Raw genomic sequence first — 14,143 nt, 5'->3', positions numbered from 1 at the left:
AACAACAGCAGGCTATAGTTTTACTACTAGAGATATTAAAGACAGTGAAGATATTGTAATGTACTCGTACAGTGATTTGTCTTATTTCTAATATCTTAATAGTTTATTTGACTTATCTAAGTCGTATCTCCGTCTGTAGTTAGTTAAAGGAGTTGTCTCTATGCCGGCTGCTGACTTCCCATAAAACCAGGACAAGACAGGCTGCTCCCTGTAAACTATGGTTAGAGTGGACCCAGCAGAAGCTTAGTGTGTAGATCCCCTTCTAATAAAGCATCAGGTAGGAATTACTGAGTGTGAACTACACTGTAACATAAACCTAAACGATTTACATCACTGAAACGCAGACGAGTTTTTCTTCAATTTCTACTTCCCCTTCTAATTATCAAGGTTTTTAAAAACATGTCCTATTTGTATCGAATGATAACGAGACACAAAATGCAAAATGTTTGACCTTTAAAAGTTTCAGTACGATGCGCGTGTTCACACTTAGTACAGTACAGTAAGCACCAATCACAACAAATCACCATGCTGCTCACACTGTACTGTATATGAGGAGACCTCGTTAGCAGACGGACAGCATTACAGTGGGTCTCATTTACTTTGGCTCAATGATTTGAACTTCTTCACCTCATTGCACAGTATATCAGTCAGTCCGTCACACAGGGAGGAGGCAGAAAATAAACCAATAAGTAGCAGCACTTGCTGAATTGTTCGCCGAGCACCATTTTCACCTTGTCCACTGTTTTGCAGTGCTTTCGAAACTGGACACAAACTCCAATCTGCTGTATCACTCGAGCTCCAGCAGATTCTCACTGCTTTCGACTGTATGAAGTAACTAGCGGGCTGAATGTGACCCTCGCAGCAGATGGGTATTTCATTTAGCAAAGAACACAGATAATCGCTGCTCATCCTCAGCTCATATCTACTGGCACAGCAGCTCTGCTCTGCCAGCTGTAGCCTCAATGTGAGCTTCCCCATCAGGACAGGCTAAAATGACTGCATATGCTATCTTCCTCCCACAGACTGTTGTACTCGCATTCAAAGGTTGATCATGATGATGCACATCAACTACTCGACAGCTTCTTCTATACATTCTCAGAAGGATCCGCGTCCTCTTACTGAATGGTCTCACATTGTGCGGCAGGGTACTGTAGCACTAAGATCTGTTCCTGTTTGAACAAGACAAAGTTGCCCAAAGTCAAATAGTTTTCCCAGTTTGGTGTGGAAGAACTAGAGGACCTGCCCAGATCCCTGACCTCAACAGATCTGAAATGAACTGGAACACCAGCTGCTAAAAGAGGCCACGATAGCCAAGCATCAGTGTTGGATGCAATGCTCTTTGAGCTGAACGGGAGAAAATCCCTGCAGCCAGGTTTCAGGGAGATGACGCCTTATTGCAGCAGTTTAATGCCTCCACTTTTGTGTTGTTTACCTGCTGTGTATTGGTTTTAAGTGGGTCCCGGGTCTGTTTGCTGAAGCAACCATGCAACATTTTCCTCATGCATCCCATACTTCAACCAAATCCAACATTTAGTTTATGGTAACATTGCATCACAGATAGTGTGATTCACTTATAGACCACTATTTATGTTGTTTATTTAGATTACTAAATATTAAAAACACTTTTAATAGATTATATAATTTAAAAAACTGAAGGCTATAATATTTTTTCAATGTTCTTGTGTACAAGTGTACTTATTAACTGGTAAGTAAGAAAATATTTAACATAAGCGTTGTTGTAGTGCCTCAGTGTCACCAACAGAGGTCCATAAAAGTCATGCATTAATTTGTGTCACATAAAGACGACCTATTTAAAAAAGCTGCATCCAACGTACGTTGGTGTCACAGGTGGAATCTCAATTTTGTACAGTTTACAAATTCTTCACTGCACAGACTGAGTTGGTTAAATGTATTTTTTGGGGTTAACAGATTACACAAGACACTGTTTTTAGGTTTCAATCTTCACTGGCGCATTGTGTGATAGCTTTTGTCCGACACTTTCATGAGAGATGTGAAGCAAATATGAAGCTGTTATTGATCTCTGGCAGCTTGAGAGGGAAAACTGATGCTACCAGGGGGAGCAATTTCATTCCCCTGTGTGTCTTTAATGTGTACACCAAAGTCTGGAAGAGCCTTAATCTTTATTCAAGACAACTGGGGACAAAGACCCAAAAATAGAAATAGTGTGAGACTGTCAAGGAACAAATCCAACACACAGACAGGTCAAAATAGTGTGTTAAAAATCTGATCATGAGATCTAACAAATGTAAAATGATGTCTCATAGTGAGTGCAGGCATTCATCTAAATCAAAATGCACAGTACAGCTGGACAGGATGTACTCAGGTCCATGTGACGTATGAGAGAGAAGTGTGGACGAACTCAGAGACGGACAAAAACAGCCACAAATCAAACAGAGGACAAAACAACACAGACGACAGTTTCTGTGATGGGTGCTGGCTGATTGCTGATTTTATGAAGACAAATTGCCCCCCCCCCCAAAAAAAAAAAAGCAGAGTTGTCCAGCTGTTTGTGACAGTGCTGAGAAGGGAAGAAGCCTGTTCTCCTCTAACTAACAGACCCTCATCGGTGACGAAGGCTGTGAAAGAAGGGATTTAATTCTCATCTCATTTATGGTCGAAGACCAAATTTAAAAGCTCGAGCAGTAATAAATAAATGAACCGAGTGTGTGTGGGGTTCTGTGTGTGTCTGGAGGCATTTCCCTGAAAACTAAATTGCTGCTGATTGCAGTTGTTGGTCACTGGTGAAGATGCACACCCACACAGTATCTACAAAATGTACATACAGTACAAGCTTGTTAAATGTTCCAGATAAGCAGGAGAAATGATGGAGAGGAAAAACTGCAGAGTAGGCAGTGAAAGGACAAAGAAAATGAAAGCAAGCGGCGAGAGGAAAACAATGACAATAGGATAAACAGGGCGCAAAGAGGGGAGAATAATAAGGTGAGGGGGAGAAAGGACAGAAGGACAGAAAAGAAAGAAGGGAAGAAACATGTACAGGGATAGAGAAGATAAGATTAATGGGAAGAAGAGAAAAGAAGGGGAGTCACAGGAGGACCAAAGAGAGATTACAGGCATAGAAGGGGAGAGGAGAGGAGAGGATAGGTGAAATATGGACAACTGGGGAGAGGACAGCTGAGAGTAAGAGAAGAGAATACATAACACCAGACAAGAGGAAAGAACAATGAATAAGGTGAAAGGAAAGAGAAGACGAGGAAGGAGAAAAGATGGGAGGAGACGAGATAAAGGAGAATAGGACAGAGGGGAAGTTAAGAAGAGATGGAGACGTATTGAGGGTCGACGACTAATGGCAGGGTTTGAGGGGTTTGATTCCAGCTCTTCCTGCCCATGTCTGCAAGACACTGAACCACAAACTGCTCCTGATGTCAGAGTCAGCCTGTGTGTGCAGCTCGGTCAGTGGTGTGTGAATGAGTGAGTCAGAGGCAAAACTGTGCTTTGGATGAAATTATGCAAAATGTTAATAAACCAATGCAGCAATAAACCACAAAACGTGGACAGAGAGTGAAGGAACCTAAGAATGTGAGAGGGAGAGATGGAACCTGAAAGAGACTGAGGCGAGTGGACATCCAGATAAACTGATGCACACATCTGACAACTGTAAACAGTGTTCAGAGGCCATGGACTGAGCTGCCTCCTAAAGAAGTCAGCAGGGACCCCTACTGGAAAACACCATCAATGACCTCATGGCGTCATCCCTGCAGACCAAAGCAACCGGTTAGAGATTAAAGTACGAGTATGAGTGCTGAATGGATCATCAGCGTGTTAGCTTCAGGCTAGTGATAGATAATAATACACAATACGGCCAATAAACATAGGGTTTGTGATGGTTGTAGGTTTAATTTCATAATCAATAACAAGGACTGATAATAAAGTCAGTGAGACCTTCAGACCGAACAACAAAAACACTTATGTTGATGTCTAGCAGGATTTTTGTGCATGTATATACCGTATGTATAGAAGGTAAAAACAAAGCTTCGACCATCTCCGGTCCCTCGGGGAGGTTTTGATCATCAGCTCCAACAGAAAACATGAAAACTCTCTAAGTAGTCTGCCTTTCCGTTGGCATTAAAAAGTCTCATTAACGGCGACATCTCGACACAGTGAGGCCTTCCTGTGCCATCTGGGACAACTTGATGAGCACTGCACTGCAGTTTTAATCTTTCTCCTGAGGCAAATGACTGACACAACTGTCAAATCCGAATGAGGAGCATCTACACTAAATGACCCCATTGAGGTGCAACTACTCCCAAAACAGACGCACCCAGAGGCTCGGATAATCCCTGGTAGAGATCAGATGGCACACTCTGCTCTGAATGGAGGTAATTATTTTGATATGGGGTACCACTAGTGGTGTGATGGTGCAAATGCTTCACAAACACATTAGACTTCCCAACAGGGCTGCACTGACTCCGATTACTCTGGATTAGTCGGTATTAGTGGAACACTTGTAAACAGTATGTGATTGTCATGGCAGATTAGAAAGTAGTGTAAACTCCTCTGTGCTGTCTCGGACCCTGGGAAACGGGACAAATGTTGACTCAGCTCCCAAAAACACAGAACAAACCTGAGAAGTGAAGCTGACGTTTAGTCTCTGTTGAAAACTTTAATCCAATACAACTAACTAACTCTACATTTACATTAAGTTATTTGGCAGAAGCTTTTTCCCAGTGCAGAGAAGGATTTAAGTTCTTTTTCAGCAAGTTGACAGTGAGGTAGCTGAGCGTGCAGCGGTGAGTAGCTACAGGGACCTAGTGCATAGATCTGAAAAGTGGTGTAAGTGTATGTTTCCTTTTTGGCTGATCAAAAATGAGACTGGAGGTGTTTGACGGTGCAGCTGGTAACTCCGTCAGTAAGACACTGCAGTAGTCGAGCCGAGATATGAGCAGAGCCTGCACAGTGAGTTGTGTTGTATAGTCTAAAAGGTAGGGTCTGAGCTTTCTGATGTTGAAAAGGGCAAATCTGCATGTGCTTGAGACAGAGGGGATGTGGTCGGTAAAGCTCGGTTGATCATTAAAGATCACCCTCGGGTTTCTGGCAGACTTAGTGGGAACAATCGCTGTGGACCCTATGTTGATGCTGATGTGTATTGAAAGACATCTCTTAACAGCCATTGTGGGGAGCACATGTCATGTGGCTGTTTGATTATTAAAACATACTGTTTCCCATCTGTGCTGCAACGATGATCAGCGCATATGCACAGAGCAGTATTTTGAACTGCAGATGAGAGCAGTGACAAAGCAAGAACAACACTTACGATATTCATGAGAGTGAGGAGGTAGTTCTGTACGTGCTCCTTGCCATGAAATCGAACCACAGAGTCATCAACTCCCAGCAGAATTTCAATGTTGTAGTCGTCCTCCCCGGCATCTCGAGGGAGGCGGCGGTGGACAGTCTCATTAACCTGCTGGGCTACAGAGTTGAGGGTCCCAGGTACATCCAACTTTGGTTCTGTAGAGGAATAAAGACAGAGGAAAAACAAGAATCAATGAAAGTTACTTAATGCAACTTAATGTACTCTCAAAATAACTTATATATATATATAATAATACACTTAATCACACGTGGATATGAAGACTAATTGTACAGGGTTAGGTGGAAAAGCTACAATTGATGTTTATGTTTTTATGATTCAAGTAAAAATGACATTTTGGGATCTTCTTTTATTTTTTGGTTCTGGGTTCTCAAAGACTAAATATTGAACCAGTTATAAAATTCTCAGATAAACTGACAATGCAAGAATTAGCTGTAGAAATTACATTTAAAAAGTATAACGCACGTTTACATTTGTTTCTATTTTTATTCGAACAAACACAAAATAGCAGTAATCATGTCGTACTGTGCATTTGTGTCTTTCCCTCTTTTCATTCATCCATTCCCTGAAGTACATGTTCAGTTATTATACGGCACCATACACAGCTAAGGTTGCTCACATGACTCAGTATATTCGCCACTGGCTCTTAATGAGCCTTCAGGCTTTGTCAGGTAAATGCTCTGAAGACTCTTGAGGTTGTGAGGGTGAAAAGCTTTATGACTATTAAGACTCGAAATCTCTTGACTGTGCAAGGACAACAAGTCTGCAGCAAAAGCAGCGTCTACGCTGCCATCAAGCCCCAATTCAATGTCTGTCACACAAAAGCCGAGCTGATTCACTGCTAGAAACACTGTGTAGCACTTTGAAGGGACCTATTTTAAGGTATTTTTACCTCTATCTCAATCTACTGATTGTCCTCTGCCATTATATAACAGAGAAATCAGATGTGACTTCAAAGCAAGTTCGCCCCCATCTCAATATGAAAATGAAGGCAGTTATCTGACTTGACATTTTCCTTCCCCTCTGCACTTTCCCTCGTACTAAATCAGACCATGAAATTGCTAATACTTCCCTTTTTGATGGAACAGCTCGCCAGTACTTAATGTCCCCATAATACTGCTTAGCTTTACGCTCTGAAGGCTGTGGCCGTGCCTGTCAAACTCCAGAAGGAGCACTACTGATATAAACCCTTCATCTGGTCCCCTCTGTAATCCTGTTGAGAGCTAATGGCTCCTCCTTTGCTGCTTCACAGTAAGCAGCACCAGGGATGCATTTTTCCACTATAACAACAGGAGAGAAAAAACAAAACAAAACAAACCTTCCTTTTGTCACAAAAGCAGGTTCAAACCCCGTCAGGGAAAACGTTGGCGGAGATGTGAATGAATCATCAGGGTGTCCCTGAGCGAGGCTGTTTGACTTTGCTGGCCAGGAGTGAGTCTGTGATTATGCCTCCAGTTTGTTTTGTTTGGTCTTGACCACAGTGGAAAACGGTTCTTCTTTTGTTAGCTTTGCATTTGGTTCATATGAATCTTGTTTGACATCATCTCAAACGGAGACGATGAACCAGTTTTCCCCACCATAAACACTGGTTTTTGAATCTATTTAATGTTTACATCAGCCAAAGAAATCATCCATATTTCTTTTTCTGCTACTGCACATTTATTTTTTCATCAGAAACCCACAGGGAAATAAACTAATTAACAACACAGTAATATGTCTTTCTCTTGGTTTGATCACAGGCTTTTAGACTTCTGGAACAGTTCATATAAACATCATTACTTTTATCCATAAAAGCTACTGTTTAAAGCAATAATTAAGTTATTTGCTAGGTATTAGTGTCATTCATCTCCAGCCTCAGAGCTAAAATGTTAACAATGCACATAATCTTGTCTATTTATTCATCTATTCCACTTTTTTACAAGTTAGCAAGACAACAGAACTCGTAACGTGTATGTGTGACATGCACGTCTTTACTCTGATCTTCACACTCAATATAAACTTGAAGATGAGGTCGATTTTAGACCTCGGCGGCCTTAAATCAAAATTGGGCCTATGTTTGTTACATGCAGCCTATTAACAAACAAACCAGGCTTTGTAAACAAAAGTCACGTAGACTCACAAGCAGCGAGTATTAAAGACATTTTGAGATGAGAGCCATCATCCTGCCATGTTCGCACATTTGTTAGAAAGTTAAAATCGGGTGAATTTAACCAAACCTGCACTTGTCTGTGCTCTATACTCTCCCTGGTCTAGTTAAGATCACAGTGAAGTCTAAACTGTCTTACAAAGCCAACAGAACATACGTTTAAGTATGAAAAGTTCCTAATATGAATGTCTGAACCTGAAGAAAAGTAAGGCAGAGCATTTCTTAAAAAGCTACAGAGCTTCTCCATGTTGTGTGAACGTCCTTGGAATAAATACATCATTAAATTGGGAAAAAAAAAGTTTCTATATTTCATCCACATTGGGAGAAGATGGCAATTTGGTTTTCGATGGCAAATACTTGGAAATCTCAAGCCATAAATAAAAGCACAGGCCATTTTTCATTTTTCCAGGGATGCTTAGGTCCCAAGACAGGGCCAGTGATTGAGTGGAGCAGGAGCTAAAATAAATAGAAAGAAATGGCAGCCACCTCAGCCGTGGCCCGGCTCCTACAGTGTTGGGATTGTGAAGTGCATTCCTCCTCTCCGCTGCTCCCGTCATGACACAGGCATTCTTGTGCAGCGGGCCAGCTTCCCCCTCCCATTCCTGAGTAAACAGGCTTTCTGAGGTCCCTACTTCAAACGCACAGGACTTCCCCTCAGCAGCGCTCCTTAAGACCGCTAGTGTGCTTCAGTCAGCGCCATCCAACCCTCTCCACCCCACCCAGAACCCAGTCCCGTGGGAGCCCCACCATGGAGCAGCAGCCCAGGAAACAGAGGCCCCCAGCCAGCGCCTGCCCACACGTGGCAAGGTGGCAACGAGGCCAGCCAGAGCCACCGCAGGCTAAAAATGGCACAGAGGTAGACGACAGGCAACTCGCCACCAGCCTAGAGTGGAAATCTACAATGTCTGCTGTGCCTGCATTTATATCCACGCTGCACAGTTAGCAGACGCTCCAGAAACCCCATAAGGAGAGGGGACACACTCCACAATAATCTATTTTATATTGTAAAACCTGGGTGAAATGTGTTTATTTAGATTCAAAAGCATTGGGTCTCTTCCTCTGAGGATGTAGACCTATTATTTCTAAGCATAGATCTGACACAATAAGCATTCAGGGTCTAATGGAAAAAGTATCCAGGGTATTACAGCATCAATAAGCTGCATTTTTGCATTAACACATGAGCCATTATCCAATAATTGCTGCTGCAACTAGCAAGCATGAGTAGAATACATTAACAAATGTCGCTTGGAGTCAGTACAGATGAAATGTATTTTACCTGTGATAAACCTCACTCTGCTACAACCGGTCTGCAAGAATACTGTCTTAGAAAAGTGCCTAGATGAAGGAAAAGGTCCTGGATCTCACCCATCACATGCAGATTTGCGGAGTCTAAGTTCAATTTAACTTTATTTTAACCTTATTATTACAGCAAATTGTAGAGTTTAAGGAAAACTGAGTGAAATCGGAGAACAGAGTAAAAAAAACTGCTTCAAACAACATTGAAGTAGCTCGATACAAACGGGTTAATTCTGGTTGTAAATATAAATATTTTGTAGGCATCTAGATTACAACTAGATGACTGAGATGCCTATAGAAATTACATATAGAAATGTAATTTGAGTGAGCTGCAGAGAGAGGCAGCAGTAATGCACAGATAACATGAAATAAACTAAGATGATGGGGGGGTTGTTTCAAAAACAAAAACAACAGGGAGTTAGTTATTGTGGTTTGACCCGCTTATCATCACAGCTGAAGCAATGGCTGCGACACAAAGTTCATGAACACTATTAAGGTAATTAATTAAACCTCTAGTGGGACGCACAGTGTCAGACTTCGCACCATAGACTTAGACTTGGTCCTTAATGGCTGCAATGAGATAATATTCACAGTCCTATTAGAACACTTTTGCAGATATATTTTCAGAAAGATTCAGGTGAATCAAAGGTTTTAACCTGTCTGTTGGTGGAAAGCAGCATCCACAGATCAACCACAGGCAGCTGACATTAATGTGTGCTTAGTCAGCTCTAACACTAGGGTAGCATGGCTCTCTTGTTTTAATCATTACAGCGTGTGTGGCAGCTGTTTACACATATTTCTTTTTAATGAAACACCACATGGTGTGATGCATGACCTCTATTAGTCTAGACCAGAAAAGCAACGTGTGACCAAAGCCGCCACAACTCTTCTCTAGTTGACATTTCACTTTACAGTAGCCTTGAATAATGTTTAATGTTTTGTTGCTGCACAATTTCCCTACGTGTTATAGCTGGTCGCAGCTTTCATAAAGTAAATAATGGCCTAAAATCAGGTGCCTTAAATCTAAGACCACAATTTCTATGTCAACATTAAACAGAAGACAATATAACATCTTCTCCAGCTTTGTCTTTTCGGCACTGTAATGGTTCGAGTACCCAGATGATTTACTGCTGGCACTTTATTGTGATTTAAGGCTTTTTTTATTTGACTCCTTAGGGCAAATTAAACCTTATACTGGCTTTTATAAGTGTTGTATTAGCCCTTTTCCTCCCTGCCTTTCATGTGTGATGACAGCATTAACAACAGCACCGTCTAATAACCAGCAGTGCACCAACCACAACAGCAGAAAAGGTGCTGGATGAGGCATTTTGCATGGTGGAGACGACATGCAGGTTTGTGGTTCTCAACTGAAGTGTGGTGGAGACTTTAAAGGTGCATGTGTGTATGTGCATTCTCTGTGGCCCACCCTAAGCTTCTAAATCATTATTAACAGGCTCGTGGGGAGTTTTAGGCGTAAAATTGAAGCCAACACGCCTGTTCCCACTAGGCCTTATATTAAAGCATTGCTAATGATTTCTTGGTCCTGTCTACTGCAGCTCATTATTTTGGTTTTACTGCCCACAGCTCCTTTTTTATTTATTTATTTTTTTGGTTCTCTTTCACCACCAGCATCAATATTTTGAGCAGCAGGGAGGAAAAACCTTGGACAAACAGATACTAGCCAAGCAACAAACAGCAGGCAAATCAAGTTGGCAACTAGTTAAGAGTAGTGGAGCATTTAGCAGCTACACAAGTAAATATATCCCTTAAGAGTTAAAGCTAAAAATTAGACAAAATGTTTAGCTGAGATCTCATGTGGGACACTCAACGTCGGGGTTCACGGTGTCCAAGGACAATTCAACACGTGAACAGGAGAACAACCTGCGGTTCTCAGTGGATCACAGCAGCATCTTTTTGTTCAGAACAAAAAGTGCTGTAGCACAGAGGTAAAAGCTTGTACTCAAAGTATTTAATTTGTTCTTTTAAGACAAGCACTGTAACATGACATAACTTCCATTAAAACAAAATGGTCTACAATTAGGAAACAGCTCTGCAGAGTCTGCAGCATCATATCCCATTAGAAAGTATTCGTCAAATGTGATGTACCAACATTTTATTATTACTGGCTTATTTCTCTACCGCACAAGCAGCTACACAACTAAATTTTATCTGTAGTCCCTAGTTTCAAACAAAACTATAAACTGTGTGTGAGATGGGCCTCAGAGCTGTGAAATTGAGACTTAGTGTAAAATACAAACTTATTATTAAAGAAAATAGGAATTACTTTCAAGGTTAAGCTGATCTAACCTCAATTAATAACTGAAAAGAAATTCTTGCAAAACTCTTCCACTTTAATATTAGAAAGGTAATTATTGTCCCTTCGGTAAATGTCTGATGGACTGGTCTGGGCTTCTTTTAGCAATCTTGTCATGGTTCCAAGTGTCAGCTCTGGTGGGAAACTATTAGTGCTCATCCATCCAATACACAAGCTTGGGTTTAAAAATAAAAACAGCCATAACAGTTAAACTTTATTTCCTAAATAAGTGTCAAACCTGAGGCAAGCGGCGGGCAAGATGGCCGACAACAAGTCAGGTAAATATTAACAGGTATGTAACAGTTCTCAGATGGAAGGTGCATCAGCAGGTAAGTGAAGGACATTAGCAACTAAGAGACAATGAGAGGATCCAGGAATCAGTCAAATCATCCACAAGGCAAAAAAAAAACAATACTATGATAACCAAATCCCAAAATCCAGAATCAGGTGAGATGCAAACAGGCCTACGAACAGGTGGTCAAACTCAAACTGGGAACAGAACAGTCTGAGTGCAGGTGAGTGTGTGGTGCATGGTGGGCCAGGTAGATATGGAGGAAGGAAAATAGAATAAAAACATCAAGAGTAGCTGGATCAGACAAAGATCAGGATCAGGACAAATGATTCTGACGGAGAAAATGTCCAAGCTATGTTACTTTAATGGTTCGGATTTATTGACTGTGCCCTGTCTTTTCAACTTCAACAGTGTCTAGAAGACCCCAGGATGTAAAACTGATTCGAGTACTTGGCCTCTCTCTTCTTCTTTTTTGGGCACATACTCAAAGCACTCTCTCGTCAGAATTAAAACAGTCGCACTGCTTCAGGCAAACCCCTGAAGAAGCTACACAGGCGACTTTATATCTGCTGTTTGTAGAGAACATACCCACTAATGGCTGCTTTTACACCTTGTACATACACAGGTTAAACAAAGCTAGTTGTTTCCTTCTGCTTCCAGGCTGTATTCTTAGCTCCACTAACCCCATTAACAGAATTATCAATGTTCTCATCTCTTCTCTCTTCCAGAATGAGTTGAACTATTATTGAACTTGCATAAAGTTTGTAAAACTCTAAGTGCCTCGCTGTTACAAACATGCTTCTCTGTTGTGTTGTAACTGTTGAGCGAGAAAATATCAAACTTATGTGGAGTGTGATTTAAGAGAGAGAGAGAGAGTCCTGATGCAGACAATGGTTGGCCTTGTTGGCGCTGGTCAGTTACAACATGCAGCAAAACTTTAGCTTCATTCATGCTAGGGTGCGAACTGCTTCTTTGGAAGAAATGCTCACTGTATTTCCTTTCAGTGAGTTCAATATATTTTGGTGACCTGCATCCGTTTCTCGGAAAAAACAAACAACCCAATGTCATCGTCGAAAGGTCACGTGGCAAACTGTTTCCACTCTCTCCCCTTCCCGAAACAACTGATAAAATGCTGAAATGTATGGACCCAGATACAGAGATGTGAATGAAGCCTGCTGTTAGCTCCACCAAGGATTTTTTTTCTACCCTATTTGTTCCTTAGCTGCCAGGAAACCTTTAAAAATACAGAACAAACTGCAATAAAACTTGTGGAGTGTTGGTTCAGGTACCAAGAACTTTAATTGTGCAGATAACAGAACAGGTGTAGAGCCAGTATGTCTATTAATGAATTGTGAACACAATAAATAATGTTTTCTTTTTCCTATGAACCAATTTACTAAATTATTTCCTGATAATGATTGTGTCATAATATTTAAGAAGTTACTTTAAGATAATAGGTATGTTCTGTGTTGTGTTTGCAGGTGTCTGTAATTTCTTATTTTAGTGCTACCTCAGCTTTTATCTCAACTTCAAATGTGTTTCCACCTTTAATATAATTTAATAATCCACTCCAATCTAATTGGGATCAGTTCTTGGCAGCAGTGAAAACAGAAAGACAAATCAACCAAGTGACTGATTGAATAAACTCTGAAATGAAATATTATCATATTGGCATCACTCAGAGGACTGAGTCTGGATGTTTGTCCAACTAATCGCCTCCGCAGCTGATTTCACTGATGATGATTTCCCTGATGGGTTCATCATGTCTGGCTGATGAGGTTAGAGTCTGGCCAGACCAAAGCTTCATCTTGTCAGTTCAAATGTTAACTGTTTGCATGCATTGCAACAATTACAGGAGTTAAACCTTCCATTAGCAGCAAAGACCACACACTAGACTGTGGAGTTGAACTCGGTGGTCTTACAGTACATCGTGTTCGTACACCTTCCACCCAGCATCCTCTTTGCAACTCGGTTTTGGTTTATAAATGCAGTGCTGCATTCTGCACTGTATCTGTTGGTTCACGACATCCATTAAGATGGAACAGGATCTATGTTTCTTAAAAGCCAAAACCTGAGCTGAAAAGCCTATAAATCACTTTCTGCTTCCTGTTAAGCTCAATCGCTACGAGACCACAGTATTAACAGGCTCATCCATGCAGGCACCATGAATGAGCCTGTGAATATCTTCTCCAGATGGATGGTGAAGGACACGGTTTAGAGAGATTTTAAGGGGGTCAAACAAACTGTAACTGTACAGTAATGGGATTTTGAAAAGCGAGGACGACAGGTCCCTAAACTCACTACAGACCACAAGTGTTGGATCGCATGCTGCGGTTTTCTCTTTCAAGTCACATATTGAAGCTGTTTTGTGGATTTCTCACCTGCCCCTCGACATCTAGTCGGAGCAAACAACAATACATTTTTTACACATTTTTATACAATTTAAGTATATCGACAAATCAAATCATTGCATATTATATATAATTTTACTGATTCACCTCACTGCTTTTATAAGGAGCCAGTTGTTGGCTTAATAAATCTTGTTAAAGACTGAGAGTTGACCCTGTGTTCAGGTCATTTTAGAAAACAAAACATCTCTAATCGTAATTACATCAGTTTATTAAGAAATACAGTATAATAACAACAATAAAAACTTCATAGCTCTTGTCCTAAAATAAAAATAACAGAAACGTTTGAGATTAACGTCTCCCACCTCAAGAAACACTTACAGCAAAGACATTCAAT

At 41.0% G+C, this 14,143-nt stretch overlaps 1 protein-coding gene across 3 annotated transcripts in view; it reads right to left on the bottom strand.

The window, feature by feature from the left end:
- The window catches only part of adamts3 (ADAM metallopeptidase with thrombospondin type 1 motif, 3), a 100,537-nt gene that overhangs the window by 54,791 nt on the left and 31,603 nt on the right, over window positions 1-14,143 (bottom strand). For all 3 annotated transcript variants that reach the window (XM_026343581.1, XM_026343582.1, XM_026343583.1), the window contains exon 5: window positions 5,294-5,487. In XM_026343581.1, coding sequence (XP_026199366.1) covers window positions 5,294-5,487 — 194 coding nt within the window. The remainder of the gene's footprint in view (window positions 1-5,293; window positions 5,488-14,143) is intronic.

The sequence above is a fragment of the Anabas testudineus genome, chromosome 9, assembly GCF_900324465.2.
Source record: "Anabas testudineus chromosome 9, fAnaTes1.2, whole genome shotgun sequence".
NCBI lineage: Eukaryota > Metazoa > Chordata > Actinopteri > Anabantiformes > Anabantidae > Anabas > Anabas testudineus.
This window is presented reverse-complemented; position numbering and strand designations above follow the sequence as displayed.